We start from the raw sequence: 23,227 nt of genomic DNA on the forward strand, positions 1-23,227 counted from the left end.
CAATTAAATGGAGCTGAACCAGAAGTTAGATCAGAAGTTAAAATATTACTGTCATTGTTGTGAAAACTTCAGCATATTATCAAATGGTAATTTTTCATCAAAATGCAGAAATATATTGTTCAGTTGAGATGTCAACTAACTGGAACTGCACCAATTTTTTAACCTCCTTTTTTATTTCATTTTGATTGAAAATACCTAAAGCCATTCTGAAGAGAATATTTTAGCTTTCATTTACAGGGTTACTTTAGAGGGGTTCTCTTTTAACATGTGCAAATGATGGTATAAAAATAAAAGTGCATAATTTAACAAAGTGATGCTAAATGTGACACTAAATGTATAAATCACTCTGTTCTTATATATGTGGTCGTGAAACAAACCCTGTCATGTCTTGATGTAAAATAGCAAAAATAACCCAGAAAATTAATGGTTATGCAAATTTAAAATATAATTATTTTATTATTAATCACATGTAAGTAAATAAATTGAGGGGGAAAGCCCCTTAAATGAAGGCACTCTTCTAGATCAAAAAGGAGTTAAAAGGCAAAATGAACCTCTTGTCTTCTGCCATGGGTTTGTGCATACACAGCGTTGTGAATTTGATAAGCACTTGGTTAACTTCTGCTGGCCTGCACTAGCATCAGTTGAGATAAAAGTGATGATTGTTGTGTCCTAGGAAGGCTGTGAACCATCCAGGCTGTGCTGCAGTGAAGTGGCCCTGTCAGATCCATAAAACACAACTTGTACTGAAGAGAAGTGGTTGAGCAGCTCTGTCTGGGCCCGGGATGTGAGGCCACCGTGCAGGGCAGGAATCCATCCCACTGTGCTGCCCTGTGTGACCTGCAGCCCCAGCCCCAGAGAGGCACCTGAGTCCTTTGCAGGGACTTGGGCCAGTGCATCTCACTAAGCTCTACCATTAAGACCTTTCTTGCCCTGAGGTCAACAACCCTCCAGAACTAGCTCAGATTTTTACCCAAAATAGCCCCAAGCCCTTGTGCACATGGCCAGCCCTGGCAGGAGAAGAGCTCACATCCAGCATCCAGGCTGGGGTCTGGCAATGACATGTGCTGCTCCTCTTGCTTGAGGCTCAGCATAGCATTCAGGCTGGGTGTGAATTTCTATAATCCAGCATCCCACAAAAAGCAGCAGGCGTTAGTTCTGTCTTTGTAAATGCTGTGTGCAGGGGTGGGAGCAGGATACAGCGGATGGGAAACAGCCTGATACAATCCAGTGTCTGTTTAGTGAACCACTGAACAGTTTATGTAACACTGTAGGTGAGTTCAGTATCCTGAGTGGCCAGGACCTACTTAAAATCTCTGGGACAGAGCCACAAAGTTTCCAGGAGTGTTTTAAATTGTGTCTTGGTTGATGGTTTTTTTAATGTTTGCTGTATCTGCAGATGCATACAAACCTTGTAAGAGTGAGGTGTTTTCTTGTTGGAGAGGAGTGTTAAAGGGATGCTGCCAATTTTAAGCTTTGGAGAAAAAGGCTTTTATTTTAAAGAATAAAATTGCTTTGATATTTGAAAAGCTGTTCTGCTTTTTCTGAATTTGCTGAAATACCTTTTCAATGATTAAAAAAATATTTTAACTTTCTTCCAAGTCTAGGGAGTGTGCAGCTTGGGCCATGGAAGCTTATGAGCAAAGGAGCTTTGAAATGGGTTGTCTCCTCTTCAACTGCTCCAAATGTTTAACCTTGTATCAGCACCAAAAACTTGCTGTTGTGTAGCTGTAAGGCAAGTCAGCTGTTAACTTATTAGTCAATTGAGCATCTGAAACCAGAAATTTTTGCTTGTGCATCCCAGGCTTTGGAATGCTGTCCTATGAAATCTAACACTGCAGCCAGACTATTCGACCTGATACCAGGAAATCGTAGGTCCAAATTAAATTGATTTCTTGAAGTAGACCCTGAATATGATGTGCATGTGAAAACAGAGCTATATTGTGCACGAGCAGTAAGACTCTTATCAATATGGAAAAGTGAAGGAATCCTTCCTTCCGTCCCCGTTCACCACAGACATGGTCTGGCTACACTGACCTTAGTGGGAAACATCCTGGCCCTCTGTGGAGGGGAGTATGGAGTGTTAAAGTGACAGCAGAATAAGGAGGCCTAAAGAACAGGGTCAGAACTGGACTACTTAAGGAGAAAAACAGTTGCTTCAATGTACAGAATGAAGCAAGGAGCTTCTCTTGTAGTTAATGCTTTTTGCAAAGCTCTTTACTTCTGTAGTGTAAGACATAGCCCTATTCTTCAAGCACATCTTGTAAAAGTTATTTTGTATTGAAGCATAAGGATGTAGCAATCAAATGGAATTTAGAAGGTTTTTTTGCTTTGGGCTGTAATAAGCTTTCAAGGCTGCTTGTTTGATTGAACATGCTACTGCTGTGAGGGGAGGAATTCAGGGACTGAACCCCACCTAGCTTGAGTCACTTGCTTTAGGCATTTGGAAAGTCACCCTGGCCTCTCTCTAGAGTTTACGAAGACAGACATACCACCACAGATAAGCCATGTGAGGAGCACCAGGCTCTGGGGCTGCTTCTCACCCAACACATTGCAGACCCAGCCTGGGTGAGCAGCCAGGGCACAGCCTGCTCCAGCCATGTTGCAGAAGGACTACATTAATGGATAGGATTGCTCAGAGCACCTGCACAGGCAGTGCAGAGTCAAACAGAATAATGAGTGTTGGTTCCTACACTGACTGACATCCTCTTTCTTTCTTGGGCAGATTTATGAATAAGAAGTTTTGTGTGAATAAACACTGGTTTGTGGCTGATTACTGTGCTCAAAAGGTCTTTATTCATGCACACCACTTTCCTCCAGAGAATGTTTTAGGACATGTTCTAAATCTTGTAAGTATTGGTCTCAATCATTCACAATTTTAAAATATTTTAGTCTAGTAACACAATATCTCTTCTTATATATGTGTGTGTCTTTAAGACCACTGAAACATGATGATGAATAATTTCTAAATGCTAGGTATCTGGAGCTAACAATCTCTTCTTTTTTTTTAAGTAACAATTACAATAAAATGAGTTTTAAAAGTAAACAATAATGCTTAAAAGTACTAATGATGAAGATAGTGATTTAGAAATCAACCTGTCTAGAACAGACTTAGAAATAAGCCAAATGTATGCCTGAAGACAGGCATTCTCAATTACATGTGTGGCCTCACTCACATCATCCCTGTCCACCTCCCACACCAAACATATCTGCTGTAGTTGTAAATAATCACTTTTTACCTTCAGAATTGCTCAGTAGCATTTTCTCTGTCTTTCTGCCAAGATCAAGTTTGAAGGCTGGAAAGCCAATTAGAGATACAACTCCCCTGTCACAGCTGACTGCCCATGCATTCATACGAAAGGGACTTTCCACAAGGGTGCACAGTGACAGGACAAGGAGGAAAGGGCATAAGTTGCAAATGGCACATTTAGGTTGTGTATTAGGAAGGAATTCTCTGCTGTGCAGGTGGTGAGGCACTGGAACAGGTTGTCCAGGTTGGGATGTCTCTGGAAGTGTTCCAGGCCAGACTGGATGGGGCTTTGAGCAACCTGGTCTATGGGAGGGGTTCCTCTCTATGGCAGGGGGCTTGGGATGAGATGATTTTTAAGGTCCCTTCCAGTCCAAACCATTCTGTGATTCTATGATTACCAGTTTGACACTGAATTCACAACCTCTACTTCTTCTGCCTCCTGCTTTTCCCAGCAGCTCCCCCAACTCCTCACTTTGACTTCAGCTTCTCTCTGACAAATCCAGAACCACATTGCAGAGTTATTAGTATCTGCCTGCCTTTGTTTTGTCAGTAATACATAATTTTTAAATGAAAAAGTGATAATTTCTCAACAAGCCATTCCTGTGCAGCCAGGAGGAAGCAAAGGAGGAGCATGGCATCTGTGTTTTACTCTTGATTTAGCTGGGGACTTAATTAGCAAATGTATTTGTCAGACTTTCTGGTTTTTACATGTCTTTAAAAGAAATGACTGTGCTGACATGATTGACAAGGACTACTTAGAGAATGATGACTCCCTATGTAATTATGTGCAGTTTGCCAGCTGTGGCAACTATTTGAAAGGCTGCACTTCTGGCCAGAGATTATTAGCTTATATATCCCAGGTTACATACTTTCATACAATCTATTGCTTAATGCTTTATCTCCCTTGAGGTCATTAGCAATATTAGGCAAAAACCTGGATTCACACTGAAGGAAGATTTGCTTTAGGAAGAAAGATGTTTTTACAGTGAGTAAGCATCACATGCATCGTGTAAAGATCCAGCCAAGATTCTGGAAAGCGATGGCTGAACCTGGGTACATTTCTAGAATTCTCAGTCTAAAGGATTTATTTTTCCAATGCAAGAGAACAGAAAATGAAATCTTCTTAGAAGAGCCAGCTTGCACACCAGAACCATTGCTCACCACACACTAACCTTTGTGTTTGTGTATGTGACTCTCATTTACTTCCCACTGAAAGAAAAATAAAATTGTTGGAAAAACTAAAGACAGGTGCTAGTAAGGGCAGTAACCATACTATCACACACAATCACACTAGTTTCCTGGACAGCTGAAATAATAGCAGCCTAGTTTAGTGCCTTGGACCAGTTTCTACTGGATGAATGCCCTTCACAGTAAAGCCTGCAATACATCTGTCATCAAAATTGACAGCACCTTAAATGTGATGCTGAGTAACTATGCCAGGTGCTGAGAAAATCACAACTGCCCAGACTTAGTTTTACTCCTTGGAGAACCAGGGAGATGATCGTTTGAGTAACAGAATATTTCCACCATTAACAAACTGGACTAAGTTTCACAAGACCTGAATTAAACCTTCAGCTCAGCCCATGGCAAAGAGGAGCAATAACGTTTTGGTGTTTTGCTGATCCCTTTTATTTTCAGTATTTGGATCATAAATTCTCTGTGTAGAAACTCCCTTTTCTGAGTGCAATGATGTGAGGATATAACTGTTTGGAGAGAGGAGCTCCAAGTACTGATATGAAGATGGTTTGAAAGTAGTGTGCACTGGAAAAATTGATTTTTAGAAAACAGACACTAGGTCTAAAACATGATCCCTGTCACACAATCCAAACTCCAACAGCAGAATGTATTTTGAAAATTTATTCAGTCAGGAAGTCAGCAACAGGGCAGGCAGAGCAAGAAAAGGCAGTTGTAAACAGCAGGGAAATAAGAAACTTAGGGAATGAACATCCTACAAAGGACTCAGCAGGAGAGAATGCAAATGATGGTATCAAACAGAATAAAAGATGGTTTAGGAGAAGAAGAAAGGAAGAAGCACAGAGAACAAACAGTGCTGCATTCAGAACAGGTTGGGCAAAAGTGGTTTGAATGGGAACATGGAGAAAGCTCTGCTTATTTCGAAATAACAGATCAAGATGCTGAGATAAATGAAAGATATTAAGGTAAATTAAGTATCAAAGAGCTATAGACAGAAGCAGGGCTGGAGTAGCATGCAGCAAATGAAAAATCAAGTTACTGGAGGGGAAATAGTTGGGAGAGTATTGAAGAATGAGGCCTCCAGTCAGCAAAGATTTAAAGTGATGATCACAGGAAAGAAAGAAGAGAGAATGGAACTGAGGGACTGGAAGTTATAAGGGGGAATGGGAGAGATGACTGGGACTTGAAACTGCAGAAAGAGTAAGGATTAGAGAGAGGCCATATAGATATCACTGCTTCTCCCTCATTCTGAGGTATTTTGTGTTTTTTTAGTATTTCCTTGACTACTTACTCATGCAGCACTTTTTGTATTTACACCAGAGTTGCACTACACATTTTTAAGATTCGTTATTTCAAGCAGCCTGCAATATGACCTTAGGGGAGGTTTAAGGTTTTATAGCAACCTTTTACCTATCCACCCCCTCTTCTCAGGAAATTTCCAGTTCATTCCTGCCATGACTGAAATGCTGCATGATAGCATCTTTACAAAGCCTTCAGAAACAGCACCAGGCCAAAAGCATCTTATTGCTTCTCAGCATTCTCTCAAAGTCAGTTTAATCCCACATATTTAGTGCTGCAAGCAAGCAATTTCAGAAAATTAAACTGGAATTTCCCTATGTGTTTATAATATGGCAGTAACGATAGATTTTTATTTGTAGTTAAATATTATCCTGCAGTGTTTACCAATTAAACATTCAAGGCACACAGGGAAAGTGATTGTGGGCTTGACTGAAAGCCAGATGAAGGGAGAAAATGTCATTGATTCAGATGTGGTTTAGAATTGATAAAACCAGCCCAGAAAATGATTTGTGAATAAATGTGGTCATTTCACTAATACATTGGAAGTGGAAATGCTTGCTTTTAAGGGCTGGAACACTTATGAGACATTTAACTCCTAAACAGTTTATAAATAGAGCTCTGTGTTCTTTTCAGCAGAAGGATATACTGTAAATGTGTTCCTGGAGGCTACCATTCAGACAGAGTGCACATGATCCAAGCAATGGAATATGCCATGCCTGATGGATGTCATATGGATAGGACTACTCTGGCAATAACACATGCACTATCCCTCACAGTTGAGCTCCACTAATTATTATCAAGGTATAAATGAGGCTTTCTAACAGAAGTAAGCCTAAAGCTAACGCTACTCACAAGATACATTTTGACCAGAATTACCCAAAAGCAGAGAATTATGGTCGCTTTCCCATCAAAAAGTACCATTTACATTTTGAACAAAACACAGGAAAACAAATTTCATGTGTTTTTATGTTAATATTATTCATGAATGAGAAAGAAAAACAATGGGAAAACAATAGAATGGTTAAGGCTGGAAAAGGCCTTTGAGATCCTCAAGTCCCAACATCAATCGAGTCCTACCACCATGTTCAACATTAAACCATGTCCTCCAGTGCCCTACCCACATGTTTTTTTAACACTTCCAGGGATGATGACTCCCAACACTTCCCTGGCTAGCCTGTTTCAATGCCTTACAATGCTTTCAGTGAAAAATTTTTTGTAATATCCAATCTAAACCATAAACCATTTCATCTTGTCCTGTCAATTGCTACTTGGGAGAAGAGACCAACTCCCACCTGGCTACAACCTCCTTTCAAGTAGTTCAAGAGAGTGATAAGGTCTCCCCTGACATTCTGTCTCTCCAGGCTAAAAAACCCCAACACTCTCAGATGCTCATCATAAGACTGTGCTCCAGACCCTTCACCAGCTCTCTTTCCCTTCTCTGGACTTGCTCCAGCACCTCAAATAAATATAATTGAAAGTAAAGTAAATTTGTTGCCAAGGGGTCAGTAGTCTAAACAGTCCTATATGCACAGTAATAATGGGCTTGTTCTCTTGTTCACAAATCAAAGAAATGTTTCAGAGTCCCTTGGGTTTACCCTGCAAAACCACAATCATGTGGTCCCACAACTAGAAGGGATCCAACAGTAGAAATGCTGATAAGAAGGGAAGAAGAATACTTAAGGAGTAAGGTGCTTACTGGTATTTCCTCTGACCATCTTGGCTTCCTCCTGCAGGTGTATTGCAGCCCCTCCCAAGTGATCCCATGGGATTTGTTTCCATACCACTAGGAAGCACTACAGCAAGTACCATGCCTGGGGATCAGAGGGACCCCAGCCTCAGTCCTCAAGCCTGGTTTATGACAGGATAAGCTGTTATCCTCTAGGGCCGAGTATTTTAATCCATCTACAGAGTTTCAATGCAGGACAGCGAGTGGGAAAGCAGAGCTGGGTGCTGCTTCTGTACTCCTGCAGTGCTGCAGCCAGCAAAGGCTCCACACCAAGTCTGGCTGCCCATAACACAAAGGAAAACTGACCCCATGGACCAGGGGAGCCTCCTTGTGTCAATGCTCTCAGTGCCACAGTGTGACCATGGCAGAGCGCAGTAAAATCTGTGGAAAAGTTTTCTGGAAGAATGGAGTCAGGCAACTGCATATTTTGTTCCAAGAAGTCTGCATCACATATTGGTTAAGTTTTACATCTTTGTTTGACATACCCAGAAGTGGCTGTCACACTGAAAATCTATCTTGTCTTTTCCTGAGCCATTTTTTGTTGCAAAATCTGTTATTCAGCATTCGTTGGTCAAAAAATGAATTCATACACTTTGTCATTAGTTCCTGCACACTTCCTAAGCAAACAGTAAAAGTTAAAGGGTGGCAGTTCTGTATTGTTTATTGTTACATGGGGCTCTCAGTTTGAGTATGTGATGAAGAGAAATACAATAGTGCACAATGTAAAACAGGAATCAGGAAGAAAATATAGTCCAAGAGTTTCACTTCAGCATTCTCAAATATCTTTTTGAATCAGTGTCTTTTGGCATTGACAAGACCCCATCTTGAGCTCTATTGGCACAATGAAACACAGTATCATTGATTATGACAGATGAAGCCCTTGAAAAGAAGGCAAAATAGAAAAAAGGTCAGGAAGTAGTGAGCACTCAGAATACAGCAGCTTGAATTCATCAGAGTACAAAAACAAGGCCACCATATCACTGCCTAGATCAGAAGAGAAACCTAACCAGGATTTCTAGTACCCTGCAGGTACAACAATACATTCTTTTCTTCTGACAGCTTAACCCCTGCATAGTAGCAATCCCAAAACACTGAAAGCATAGGAGCCAGACCAAACTAAATTACCCACGATTTGCTTTAGGTCATAAAAGCAACCTTTCTGTCAAGTTTTAATTGAAAAATTAAAATGTTTCCAAACCAGAAATTCTAATGACATTACCTATTCACTTATGTTTTTACTTTTGCATGTCATGCTGGTCTAGTTGGGATTGGGAAATCACAGGAAACAAAACAGCTACTTGCTTTTTTTTCAGGATTCGTGCACTCACAAGAGTAAGACCCTGAATTGATAAACTTTAAAATAAAGAAATTACAATTGCATGTTATTCCACAAGATACTTAAGTTCTTAAATTACAGAATTTATGAATAGCCTTCCTTTGTGTAGCTGAACAATCTTTGTCTATTGAAGCAGCTGGCATCTTCAGTGCCTAGGCTTTGACATAATTCTCATCAAGGGAGTTTTTTGCTTCCTATTTTGTCCAGAAAGAAGAAATTAATGGTGATTTGAATTCTGTATAAGAAATTATTTTGCTCTATCTCTTTTTCCAAGTCTGAATTTCTTTCACCATTTTCAGCCCAAAAGTCAAAACAGATACAGTACCCAAGAGACTTGCCTTTGAAAATTATCCTCAGATGTTACCAGTAGCTGCAGGTTCTATTGGAAATCCCCTTAAAAATTTGAAAATCTTCCCTCTCAATATTTTCACCTCTCACCTCTTTGAAGAAAACCTTCCAGAATTCTGGTGCTGGGAAGAAAAAAAAATCCACCTACATTTGAACTTTGCATATGGTAAGTATTCCTATCTGATTACTTTTCTGATTTTCTTGTATTTGAGTTTAATGTTGCTGGCAATAATAGTCATTATATAAGTGTTGCAGCCAAAAGCTCTAAGCAAACTACATGTTATCTTTTGAAGAACCCCTCACTCATTGACAATATCTTTACATGCCATTCTATGTTCTGCAGAACTTCTTTCAGTTTAAAATTAACAGAGTAAAGAAGAAAATCTAAATAAGAAATCTAGACTATCCTGTTAAATAACTGGAGAATATATTAAAGACTGTGTAAGGCATCATTCAGATAATATAAGGCAAGTAATAAAGAACCATTATGGAAAATTTGTGTAGAATACCATATACATTATTCACAAGAGGAATTTAGAGCTACCTGTTGAAGTTGTATTTTCTAAAATGTCACAGCTGAAATGGTTTTCATCCTCATGGGGTTTCATCCTCATGCCCAAACTAACAGAGAAAGAAAGTACTGTTACCACCACTTTTTGGGTGGAATAAGCATTAGCAGCTTAAGAATTAAAACACTGATCTCCTGACTCCCAACCTACTGCTCTAGTTTCTCTCAAAGTATCAGCTGAGACATTTTAGTAAAGACTGAGCTGGTACCAGTGGGGACTAACTTCTGCAATCAGTATATCTTACCTGACAAACTTCTGAGTTGCAAGGATACATAAATTTTCTGATGTTTACAACAGGCTGTTTCAGACTGAAAATTTTTATGTCATTTCCAAAAGGCACTTTGCTGTAATTACTGTCAATTACTACTTTATTAATTTCTGGTGAAATTTTGGTAACAGATTGCAATACATTATTATTTTATTACCTTGTTAATGGGGTCAGTATTTTTCCATAGGTTTTGGAGGATTAACTACTAGACTTTTGTATTTTTCTCCAAATTTGGTTTATCCATTTTAGCTCTGATTGTGAAAGTACTTAGATGAGGTATAAATCAATAACTTTGGATTATATTCCTGACTCTACATTTTGATTTACATTGCATTTAAAAAACATACAAATTTATGATTAGATGTTACCTGACAACTTCTTAGAGAAACTGACTGTGAAAAATCACAGCCTTTCACAAAGTCCTTTGGACTTTTTTTCTGTGATGTTATTTAATGAACTCAGAGATGGTCTGACAGCAAATAAAATGAGATCATGGCCAGCTGAATTGATCTGCATTATTTTACTGTATTGGTTTTCCCCCTAGGAAACTCATCTCCCTTTCCTAAGCACATGCTGTTTCTTATTTACAATAGAAAATGGAGAAGTTGGTACAAAAGTTTCTGCTAAGGAGAAAACTCAGAAAAAGTAATCATGGCTCTCATCCCCACATGGCAATTCTTATTTCATGTTGACAGTATCACTGAATAGAAGGAAATTAATTCAATCTGTTCAAAGCACTCCAAGAATGTGGAATTCACCTGAACAGTTCATAGGCAACAGATAGGAGCAGAACACATTTTATCTGATCTGGTTTAAACTGCAGATGAGATGAACTACATCTTTAAACTGGCTCTCTGCTGTTTCTGAATGCAGTCAAGACAGCCAGATCAAATACAGGCTTCTGGATTGTAGATATCTGAGTTAGAGAAGATAAGTTAAGGTTCATGAACAGGCTGCACAGGAGAGCCTGATGTGCAACAGCTGTTCTGCACTGGCATGTTGGCCTATTTAGACAGGCACCTTTCTTTAATCTGGAAATCCCTTTGACCATTTTCTGACTTGGAGTTTGTATTGTACTTGCAATCAAAAGGTTCACTCATGACAGGCATAATGGTAATGCCTTGGCTCACAGGAAGAAAACTGAACTCATCGATACAGTAAATACCCCTTATAGAGTTCTGAGGGGTTGAGTTGAGTTTATTACTTGATTGTAGCTAGTATAAGTTATTGGCATGTATTTAAGCATTTTGTTCATTCTCCTTGGTTGTATATTTTCAATGCTGTTACATACAATTCTGCCTGAAAAATAAAATGACCAGATAAAAAAGAGTATTGTTCTAACCTTGTCTGCAGTGCACCAGACAAATACTGACATTCTGGCTCCCTTGAAGGTGGCATTAAGTCTGTCTTTGACTTCAGTGGCAACAGAATTTCATGAAAGAAGCACTGAATCCACTATACAATACAGATGTGAGAATAAAATTCACACTATAATTTATCAGCATTTCTCAGAAGCATGCATGCTGAAGCATCATCACTCAAAAGAGAATTGGGAAAGGTAACTAAAAGGAACAACTTCATGAGAAATACTGTAAAACATGCATATAACGTACATATTACTGATGTCTAGTTAAGGTAAAACATCTTTTCTATTGTATTTTTTTACACTCCCTCTCTTTTGCTCATTTGTTTTATTGCCTCCATGCTGTCTGGATGAATTCATTACTCTAATTTTAATCAATTTGCCATCCATTCTTCTCTGTGCAGGGATTCCCTCCCTCCCTAAAAAAAACCCAACATTGATCAGAAAGAATATTATTTTCTTCATGTTATGAGAGGCTAGGATTACAAATTATTCCCCCATGTACATTTTTCACTAATATAAAGAATTTTACAAGGTATAAAAGAAATTATTTCACCCTGATCAGATTTTCTATAATATTTACATTGTTTCAACTGTAGCAGCAGAAAGGAGAATGGTGTCCACTGGCTACAGAGTGCTGTGATGAAAAAGAGGGGATTTACCTATTCAGTGTGTTTTCTGATATCTAGGGGTAACCTCTTCCTGAAGTCACCTGCATACCACGGGAAATTATAATCAATAGACAGGATGCTGTAACCTGAAGGGATTGGGGAAACCTGCATTAGTGGTTTTGTGACAGTAATTATTAGGACACATAAACAAAACAGAAGGAGAATAGGGGGGAAAAAACCCAAAACGCCAAGAAAACAACCAAAATCAGCTTACTGTAATATGATAAATGATTCTGTTGTATTGCTGCTGGAAACAAGGTCTATCATGAAGTCCCAACCATGTCACACACAGCCACCCCTGGCACTGGTTATCTGACCTCACCTGAGCTTCGTGTGGGGGGAAATGAAGCATTACAATCCTATTTTTTTGATTATGAACCACAGGTCCTGTCCTGTACTCTGTAAGTCACCACTTGGGAGTGGTTTAGATATTCTAACAAGCTGATGCAGCCATCAGATGTAACTTCTATAGCTTAGGTCATAAAGGAAGACTTGTACTGGCAGGTCCTGTCAATGCCTGAGGAGGTGCATTCAGACAATGCGACAGGCATGACAGAAGGTGGACAAGCCAGACAAGTCCTTTGGTTGCTATCCAAGAGGATGATAATCTGATGTGTTACTGGGAATCACCTGATAGGCTGCTCATGGGATCAGACGATGACTGGGGACAAGGAGCGAATAGGGGAGATTGTCTGATAGGAGTTATAAAAAAGGTTCCTCAAAGGCTATTTTCAAACACCAAGAGGGCCTTATAGGCTGTAATTGTCCTGAGAGATTACACAGATGTTAAAGAAAAGCTTGATCAAATTTTGCTGCATCATGTGGTAAGTTCACAGGCAAGACTATGGTTGGGATGGAAAAGCAGTGTTCATCTATCCTTTCCTTGTATTTGGTTTGGGGGTAAGGAAACACTCATCAGGATTCTGGGGAATTCTATTGAATGGTCAAACATCTACAGAGAAACACAGAAAGAAACTCCGTCAGGTCTGTGGCATTTTGGCAGTCTGGAAAAAACCCCAACCCCAAACCTCCCAATATGTGCGGGTTAGAGGTACAACATGGGCTAAGCTTAGAGGATGCTAAGGGAAGGCAAAGGTAAGGAAGGGTCTGTGAGGGTTTCTGTGGCAACTTCTCAGTGTTATCAAAACAATTTGTTAGTTTCTGTCAAGACTGAAACCTGATTAGTGAGTGTTTTAAAGCAAGTAAGGTGTCCCTGAAGAAGATGTGCAGGATGACCAGGATCCTAGGCTGACTGAGCTTGAGGTCTCACCTCCATGGTAAACAACCTCTGCCCAAAGGAAACAGACCAGAGTCTATCTGGACCAAAGGAAATCCCAAGGGTTCGCACACAGCGCTCTGGCTAAAATCCAGCAGAGGGTTCTCCAAAAGCAGGGAGTATAATAGCTGCTATAATTTATGGTAGCACTTATTTAAGTAATTAACTCTTATCTGAGTTTGCTAACTTCCTGAAATTGTTCTCTTGTTCTGTGAGAAGTCTTACATCCTATGATATAATTTGACTCTCCAGGGTCTTTCTTTGCAGAATGAAAAAAAAAGGGGGAAAAAAAAGAGTCTTTATTCATCTTGTAATCTACCTGAGTAAGTTTCCTGTTGAACTCAATATGCTTGTTTTTAAAGTTATGAGATTTTTCTCATAATTTCCAGTAAGATGTAGACTCCAAACTGCCTAAATTTAATTTGAAATGGACAGTTTGCTCTCTCTTTTTTTAAGCCTCTAGAGCTATGCCCCAGCAAGCCTACATATTAGATAGAAAGCATCCAAGAGAGGCGGAAAAAAAAATGTATTTGTTTTAGTAAACAGTAACATGCTCAGGCACAAAAGTAGAAATAAGAATTAAAGAAGTAAATTCATTACAATAATCAGTTCTCATTTTCTTAGCTGTATTAAACAGTAGTTCACCTCTAGAAAACACAAATTTCATCTTATATAATAAGATGATAATGCTGTTTTGCAAAGTGAATTTCATGTTTGGTCACAATTGTGATACCACATTGTCACCTCAAATAATTTCTAAAACAACCATTAACTTACAAGATCCTTTTCCATCCCACCCCACCAATATTTTTCTAAAATGAAGTATTATCTTCCCTCTCCTACCTCTCAAACTTTACCATGACTTCTGTCAATGATAAGCAAATACTTAAGAACTAGAGCTGTGTTCAAAAAACAAAAATTTCTAGGGAAAAACTGATCCAAATGCACAAACAATGAAGAGGATGAAAGCACTTTCAGGGGTTTATACCAAGTTCTACTCCTCTTCTGTTTGTAGCCCCTGCTTTTCCCATTTTAGTAATATCTTCTAGCAGGCGCTTCAGCTTGGGGTAATATGTTTGAACATGTTATTCTGCTTATTTAATTCTATTGTATTGCATTAATGTTTAACAATACTTTGAATTTGCAGAACCAGGCATGGAGAGAGAACTCATGTGTATGTATATTTTAGATAGATACATTACATTTAATTTCAGGATTTCAATTAGCATTGTGAGATGGCCACATTATTCCCAAGTGATAAAGCCATGAGATATAAAAGTGTCTCTAAACAAGGGTGAACACAACCTTTGTGAACTCCTGTCTTAAATGTGTCATCACTTTAGAAACTTTTCAGCCATTCAGGAGAAAAAGTCTACTATTGTTAAACAACCCTAGTGAGCCCTAGGCCAGACTCAGAAGCACCAGAAGTTAATGAATTTCTGAACAGGTTATAAGCATGAGGAAAACGAATCTTTTTCTTAAAGGATGTTTCTTAGCTGTGTATGAGCAGTTTGGTTTATCTTTCATTCCTGAGGTGAATTTGGGATTGTGGCAGTTGTAGGTGAAATATCTTCAGAACAATGAACAGAGATGGATGTAGTCAGAGAGGATGAACAGGGAACCTGTGGTTAAAAATTACACCCTGCTTAAAAACACCTGAGACTTGAAACACTTGGTATTTCAGCTGCTGTGGTCCTGCATGAAGAACAGAAGTTATGCAGGCTAAACCACACATTAAGTGCAGGTTGTTCCCATCAGCTGATGTTCTTTATCTAATCTGTCCGATCTACCTGTAGAGGGTGTGGTCTCTGCCCTTGATTTTCAGCACAAAGCTTTTCAAACACTGGTGGCTCAACCTTTTTTCCCCACTTTTGCAGTTTCTACTGGTTTCAAAATACACAGGTAACCTCACACTGAATAAACTCTTTCCAAACAGTCTGTGCTAATCTTAACAACCTGATGTCATCCAAACTCCACAGCATTTGTGAAACATGTTTTAATATTCCAGATCTTTTGATCTTGTCTCATAAATCAATCCCTTCATCTCTTTAATTACTTTAATTGCTCTTTTTTAAATTCCCTTCAGTGTAATTTTCTAACAGGAAGATTCCCAAAAATATCCCAGGCATGACCTAGTTAAGTAGTATGCACACAGTAGTCACACCAAAGAACTGGTAGAGAACGGTGTAAGTTCCTTCCTCAGCAATGGGATCCTTTACAAGGAGGGTTAAATTCTGTAGGCTTTGTTTTTATGCTTTTCTGTAAAACCCTATGTAATTTACTGTTTGCTTTCACTCCTACATACTGATAGTGCAGGTTTCTTTCTCTTGTTGGATGTTTTCCTACAGCTCTACCAAAGTTTCCAAGATGCACCTCTTCTTTTTCTTCTTTTCCACTCTGTATTGAATTTGTTCATGTTGTTTTGCCAGCTTTCCCAGTTCCACCTAACCCAATGAGCAGCTGCAAAAGCCATTTATGCATAAGAACTGTCCTTTAAGTCAAAGTTTAAGATAGTCAGTCTTCATACTCTTCTCTGTAATAATTCATTAGCCTATTCAGATCTTCAGCCCACTACAAAATCATAAAATTCTCATAATATAAAAAAGGAGACAGTAAAACCACTGGGTTTTTTTTCCATGGCAAATTTAATTAAAAAGATGATGTTTCAACTTTCTCCAAGTCTGAAATGGTTGGCCTTCAATTGCAAAACTAATGCCAGGAAAAGATTAGGATGACATATTGATGTTCCTTTTTTTTTTTTCCCTTCCCTGTAAACCCAGGAAAGTTGTTCTTAGGTATGTAAGGGCATAATTTAGCAAGGCACTTAGCACTTATGAACAAATACATTTGAAGGTACTTAGGTGGCAACATCACTATTACTTTTTTCCAAATATTCCACAATGGATAGACAGTGTAATAGGCTGAACAGAACACAGGGCGTTGCTCCCACTGAAGAGAGTAAAATCAATCCAGTAAGCTCCTTTATGGAATGAGGTAACTGAAACCACTGCAGCCACAAGCAAAGGTGAGAGATGTAAGAGATTTTAAAGAGCAGGGATTTTACTGGCTTGTGGCAGTTGCATGTCTGGAAAAAAAAATGTAGAGAGATTGAAGTTGGCAGCAAGGAAGCATTGATTTTGGTTAAATAAAAAAAAAAAAAAAAGAGAGAGAAGGCATTAAGAAAAATCAGAACTCCTGATGTAATGGCAACAAGGATACACAATCCACCCAAACAGAACAATGTAACCCCCTACAACATCCAGGACTGGATCAAAGACATTGAATGGGAACATGCAAAGCTGTATATTTTAGGTAATTAATCACAAAATCCCCTGGCCTCTCGTGAATGAGCGGTGTCAAATAAAGTCCATCTGAAGAAAGTACAGTTAGTACAGAGCTGAAGATGTCTGTGTGTCTTCTGATGCACAATTCCAGTTAATGTTTCTGCTTTGCTCAGGGTGCCTGTGAGGAACTATAACTGTTCAAAACAAGGATACTGTAAGTTTGCCCTGAAAAAAACCTTATTGAAAGTTATGGAAATAATCATGGTAGCACATTAGATTACACACTAGCAGTTACTTGTAAATATCTTAATTTAATTGTGGAATCATGTGAAACCATTGATGCCATGGCATTGTGCAAATCCACTCTCATTCATGCAATAAAATTAAAGAATCTGCCAGCTGGCAAAGCTCCTGGTGACTGACAGAGCCAAACATCTAACCCTGTTCTGAGCACTGGTGAGGGCACACCTGGACTCCTGTGCCTGGTTCTGGGCCCCTCAATTCAGGACGGATGTTGAGGGGCTGGAGCATGGCCAGAGAAGTACAGTGGAGCTGGGGAAGGGTCTGGAGCACAAATCTGATGAGGAACAGCAGAAGAAGCTGGGGTTGTTAGGCCTGGAGAAAAGGAGACAGAGGTGACCTTATGCTCTCTACAATTCCCTGAAAGGAGACTGTAGACGGATGGGGTTCGGTCTCTTCTGCCAGGCAGCTTGCAACAGGATGAGAGGACACAGTCTTTATCTGCACCTGGGGAGATTTAGGTTGGACATTAGGAGGAATTTCTTCACAGAAAGGTTAATGGAATGGGCTGCCCAGAGGGGTGGTGGAGTTACCATCCCTGGATGTTTTTAAGGAAAGACTGGATGTGGCACTCAGTGCCATGGTCTAGTTGACATGGTGGTGGTCGGTCACAGGTTGGATTCGATATCTCAGACGTCTTTACCAACCTAATTGATTCTGTGATGTTGTGATTCTGTGATCAGTCCCGTAGCCAACTACTGCTGAACACTATTTTTCTGGGCTTGTAATTGCACGTGATTAATGAAATTTGTGGCGACAGCCCGCTGTTTTACAGTTATCCGTTATAAATAAAAAAGACTTTAAACAAAAGGCTTTAATGACTCCCTGGTCTGGTCCCTCTGCAGGGAGGGACAGCGGGGCCCCTCCGTGCCCACGGCGGGCAGCAGGTGACACACAGCAGCCCCACGGCTGCTGGAACCGCTCCGGGGCCTCAGCGCCAGGCCTCTATTACGGGATTTCAGGGGGTGGCTGCAGGTCAGCCGCACGCCAAGGGCTCCCCGGGCACGCCGATCGGGGTCTCCGGGCCCGCCGCTTCCCCAGGCCCGCCCCGGCCCGCCCCGGCCCCGCCCCGCCGCGCTCCCCCCCCGGCGCCGCCGCAGCCCCGCGCATATAGGGCCGCTCCGCCGCTCGGGCCGCGCCGCCGCCGCCGCTCCAGGCATGGCACAGGGCTCTACCTCACTATGGCAGCAGCAGCGCGGCACAGCACCCTGGACTTCCTGCTCGGCGCCACAGGTAACCGGGCTGGAAGGCAGCGGGGGGCGCGCACCTTCCCCACCCCACTCGCCCCGCTGGGCGTCTCGCCGGGGCCGCCGAGGATGAGGCCCGCGCGGGCGCCGCCTCCCCCTCCGGCCCTTCCCCGGCGTTCCCGCCGGGCCGTGTTTGTCCCCGGTACCAGCCTCTGCCCCTGGGCAGGCGGGCGGGCCTCTGCGGCCTCCTGCCCGGAGCCCGCCGCCGCGGGGGCTGCACCGCCTGGGGGGAGCCAGCGGAGCTGGGCCGGGCCGAGGTGGCCGTGCGGGTTCCCCCGCGGCGGCTCCGGGCGCCCCAGGGCGCGCTTTCTCCGCATGGGCAGCGGACGGCAGGCGCCGAACCGGAGGGCCGGGGGCAGGGAAGCAGAGCCTGGCTCTTGGCGAGCGGCCGGGCCCGGGCACCCCCAAGGCCGCCCTGGCGCTGCGGCTGCCCCGCGCTTGAGGCGGGTGCGGAGAGCCGGGCTGGCGGCTGCCGCCGAGTGAGGCGGGAGTGCGGTGTCACTGCGGTCCTGCTCGAACCTGCTGGAGCGCCGGGCTGTGGCGGGGCCTGACCCCGCGGGTATCTGCAGGGGGCACGTTCGGGCCGGGAGCTGCGGCCACAAGCACGTTTCCCGGCGGCCGAGCCCGGTGGGAAGGTTTGGTGGGGGAAGGGGGAGCTGCCGTGGGCGCCAAAGCGCCTCGCTGAGTGCTGGGCCAGGCCGCGGGCCCGGTGTGGCCTCCTGCACCCACCCCCGAGCCCGCCTGGCCCGTGTCGAACCCCTTTATCCTGCCCAGTTTGGCGTGCAGGCACTTCCGTGCATCCTTGCAAAGACAAAATCTTGTAAAAGCTTCGTTTAAGAAAGAGATTCCTGACCACAGGAGCTTTGCTGCGAGCTGTGCTCTTTGTGGCGTTGCTGCATGTGCACTTCGGAGAGCCGGGAGCAGGAAGGGGAAGGTGATGCTGCAGTAGTTCCCAGAGTGTGCTTTTGGATAGTGTACTGTGGTTTTCACGGTGAAAACCTTTCGGTTTCCCTTTTACACTGGGTTTTTTTCAGGGTGGGTTAGCCGCAGTAATGGTGACCTAATGGCAAATTAGATAGTGCTGCTATTTTCCTTGCACCTTGTCTGACTAATCTAGTATGAGCAGAACTGGTAGCCTAGACCAGTATAAAAACTAGTTTCAGAGAAACCAACCAGCCCCCACAATGGCTTCTTTGTCACCGTAGTTCTCTGAACTACCATGGGTTCAGGAGTTATAACAATGACTGACTTCTGCAGAAGGGTCGAAATTGCCGAGGATAAAGTAGATGCTTTACCTAGGGCTTATTTATTGAAAATAAGCTATAGGTATGTTAGATCCTCTGTGATATGAAAAGCAATGCTCTTAATTAGAGAATGTGGTAAGGACTTTAACTATTACTTTGATTTTAGGTAGGCTTTTCCACTTGCCTTAACTTTTGAGGGCAATGTTTGCCTCGTTGTCTGACCAAGATGGATGTACCTAAGTGGGGATGGGTCGATGGACCCACTGTAGAAGTGTTGCTGTGTAGGTCAAAGGAAGGAAGAAGCATTCTTCTCTTCTTACACTTGTCTCAGCAAAACAAATATCTTCAGTGAGACATGAAGAACTTTCAGCAGTGACAGCTCAGTAGTTGGTTTGTACTTCTTATGTGGAATTTTCCCTCTCATCTAGTGTTTATGGTGCAAAGCTCAAAGGAGTCATCTAAATAGAAAAAACTGGTGAATGTGCATGTGTAGATTGTATCACAGGAGTTAAACCTTATAGCTTAATCATAGATTGTTAACTAATTGAGGTTTTTTTTGCTCAAAATTAGGTGGTCAGTTAGACTTCTGAATGGTCTGGAATGCCATGAAAATAGCATTTAATAAAATTAAATGTGTGGTTTTGGACCTTCAGATCTTGTAAGGATAACATTTTTCTAGGTCTCAGCTAAAGCTGTTGCATCTTATGGAGAAAGCAGAATCTGTAAACTTGGTAAATGCACAGTCCTTTTACCTCAAAACATTAGCTGTGTCCTTGTTTTTTACAAATGTGTATTTTTGTATAGGTATTAGTATAACAAAAGTTGCCAGCTTATCATGGATGGGTTAAAAGGGGCCTTAAGTGTTCTCTACTTCCAAGTTCCCTGCCATGGGCAGCCACACCTTGGGCTAGGTCAGTTTACACTGAGCCACATCCAGCCTGGTGCTGAACACTTTCAGGGGTGTGGTATCCACAGCTTCTCTGGGCAGTCCATCCCAATGCTTCACCTCTCACAGCAAAGAGTTTTTTCTTAACCTCTAACCAAACCCTTTTCTCTTTCAGTTTGAAGCCATTCCTCCTTGTCACTCCAGGCTCTTTTTCAAAAGTTTCTCTTCATCTTTAAGCTCCCTTCAGGTACTGGAAAGCTGTGATTGGGTCATCTCAAAACCTTCTTTTTCCATACTGAACAATCCCAATTCTCTCAGCCTTTCCTTGTAGGGGAGATTGTCTATCTCTCTGAACATCTTGAACTTGGTCATCTCTGGACTTGAACAGTTCCATGTCCTTCCTGTGCTGAGACCCCAGAGCTGGAGGCAGCACTGCAGGTGGGGTCTCACCAGGGCAGAGGGGCAGAATTCCCTTCCTCAGCCTGCTGCCCTCAGTGCTTTGGATGCAGCCCAGGACAGTGTTGGTTTTCTGGGCTGCACCTGCCTGTTGCTGGGTCATGTCCAGCCTCTCACCCACCAGCACCCCAGGTCCTGCTGGGCAGGGCTGCTCTTGATCTGTTCATCCCCAGACTTTGTTGGTACCGGGAGTTGCCCAGACCTGGGTGCAGCCCCTTGCACTTGGTCTTGTTAAACCTCATGAGATTCCCACGAGCCACTTCTCAGGCTTGTCCAGATGTGTTTGGATGCCATCCCATCCTTCAGGTGTGTCAGCCATACCACTCTGCTTGGTGCCATCTGTAACTGATCTCTTTGTCTGTGTCATTAATGAAGATACTAAATAACTGGCCCCAGTATGGAGCCCAGAGGGGAACTGCTTGTTACTGACGTCCACTGGAACTCTGAGCCACTGACCAGGACCCTCTGGATGTGACTGTCCAACGATTTAATTGTGCACCAAACAGTTCACCCACTGAGCCCAGCTCTCACCAATTTGAGAGAGGGACGTTGTGGGGGATTGTGTCAAAGGCTTTACACAAGTCCAGATAATGGCATCTGTACTTTGTAGAAAAGTTGCACAATAATTTATTTCATTGCAATGCATCTTCCAATAACTGTACATGGTAATGTTTTTTTTTTTAAGAATCTGCTTGGTTCTGAGAGTCATTATACATTGTTGAAATAATCTATATATGTTTCTCACTGTTGACTTCTAGCATAGCAGCTATCCAAAGGCATCGCTGTAATTGTCTACCATCAAGACTGCATAAAGGCTGAGATGTTAATAGTTCTCTGGGATCTGTTTATCACTTTGTTCTCTGGTATGTGTCTCTTGTCTTTATCCTCAGTCTTCTGAGGCTCTCTGTGGGTGAAGGATGGAGGCTCTTTGTCGCTGCAGGGACAAGATCCACAGGATACCACTCTGCATGAGGAAGATGGGATTTTGTCATGTGTTAATACTTGTGCAGCTGGTAGCAACTGCTTGTGCTGCAGAATGGTGTGGATTTGTTGGGTTGTTCTCACTGGCTGACTTCCTTGGCATGTCACAAACCCTTTCAATAACAGCCCTGGTTTCTTCAGGCAGTCCTGAGAGAGTATTGCACTGTGGAGCTTGTCATGTACATTCTTCAGGACTCAAATGTACTCAGCAAAAATAGTGAGACTGATAACTCTTATGTAGCCCTTAGTGTTTGCAGTCATCACTTCCATAAGGTTGTTGGAAATGCCAGCAATGTCAATTAAAATGTGGGTCTGGAGAGTTAGAGAAAACAGGTCCTCTTGTGTTGGTTTGAGATGGGGGTCACAGTATTGCCTTGGGAATGGGGTTGCATGAGATGATTAAAGCCATGTACTTCTGTTAAAAGCTGCCAGTTTGAAAAACAATCAGTAAATTTTGTGTACTACAAAAATCCATATGCTATTAAAAAAGACCCTTTTGTCCATGTGCTGTCCTTGTCTTTTTTTTGTGTACTACAAAAATCTATATACTATTAAGAAAAAGGTCCTTTTACCTGTCCTTGTAACTATTTCCTCTAATTAGGCACCTCATTAGTTTTTTAGGAATAGTCAGTTAAAAATATAAGCAGGGGTGAGGTGAATCTTTTGATTAGCTGGTTAGCACAGCCTGAGTTTCAGTAATGGTCTTCTCAAGAGCTGGTTAAATTAGCAACTCTAGAGCTCAGCCCTTTGAGCAGAAGTATGTTACTTATCTGTGACCCTGGAGATAAACAGGCAGCTTTAGCAAGCAAACAGCATAGTGTTCCCTATCCTAAAATACAAGAAGACTATTTTAACATTTATAAAAATGGACACAGCTTGCTGGCCTTCTTTAATTTGGGCATAGAAAGCTTTAGTTGTGATCTTTTTGTTAGTCAGAAGAGATGAATTTGAGGCTCCTCAATTTACTTTGAGGGCTTTATTATGAAGATATTTACATATTTGATGCCTTATACCTGTACAGAGTTGATTTTAGATTTACTGTATGTTGTAAATCTGCTTGCACATGGGAGTTTTTCCATCCATTCATGAATTTGTCAGCAAAGCTTAGTTTTCTTGGTTGTTGAGTATTGAACTGATGGATGTTCTTCAGATTTCTCTAAGGGGGTGGGAGGAGAGATAATATGAAGACTCTTGTGAGATTTGGGTTCTTTGCTTCAGAAAGGCAGATTAGGTGGAAATCAGTTTGAATTGTCTCCGTGTTTGCTGTTTGGGATTATTGCTGGGGGCATTATAAATAGTATATGGCACAAAGAGTTGTGCCTGTAGCACTGAGGGCCAGGGCACAGGTGAGTGAGCTGGTGAGGAGAGCAGTGATTACCTGAGCTGGCACAGTTACTGAAACCAGTGCTTAGGAAGCTCTTGGGTGACTTGCACACTCTGGGGATGCTGGAGAGAGTGCAGCTAGGGCAATGCTTAAATTTAAGAAAAAGTTTAAGTGAATGTGTGCACATGATCTGATTTTCCTCAGATTC

At 41.9% G+C, this 23,227-nt stretch overlaps 1 protein-coding gene across 1 annotated transcript in view; it reads left to right on the forward strand.

Annotated features, from left to right (window-relative positions):
- Positions 1 to 17,959: 17,959 nt before the first annotated feature.
- SMS (spermine synthase) overlaps positions 17,960 to 23,227 on the forward strand; it is a 41,214-nt gene continuing 35,946 nt past the window's right edge. Inside the window, exon 1 of the mRNA XM_059494014.1 lies at positions 17,960 to 18,114. Within this exon, the coding sequence (XP_059349997.1) occupies positions 18,063 to 18,114 (52 nt within the window). The 5' untranslated portion in view covers positions 17,960 to 18,062. The remainder of the gene's footprint in view (positions 18,115 to 23,227) is intronic.

The sequence above is a fragment of the Ammospiza nelsoni genome, chromosome 2, assembly GCF_027579445.1.
Source record: "Ammospiza nelsoni isolate bAmmNel1 chromosome 2, bAmmNel1.pri, whole genome shotgun sequence".
Lineage (NCBI taxonomy): Eukaryota > Metazoa > Chordata > Aves > Passeriformes > Passerellidae > Ammospiza > Ammospiza nelsoni.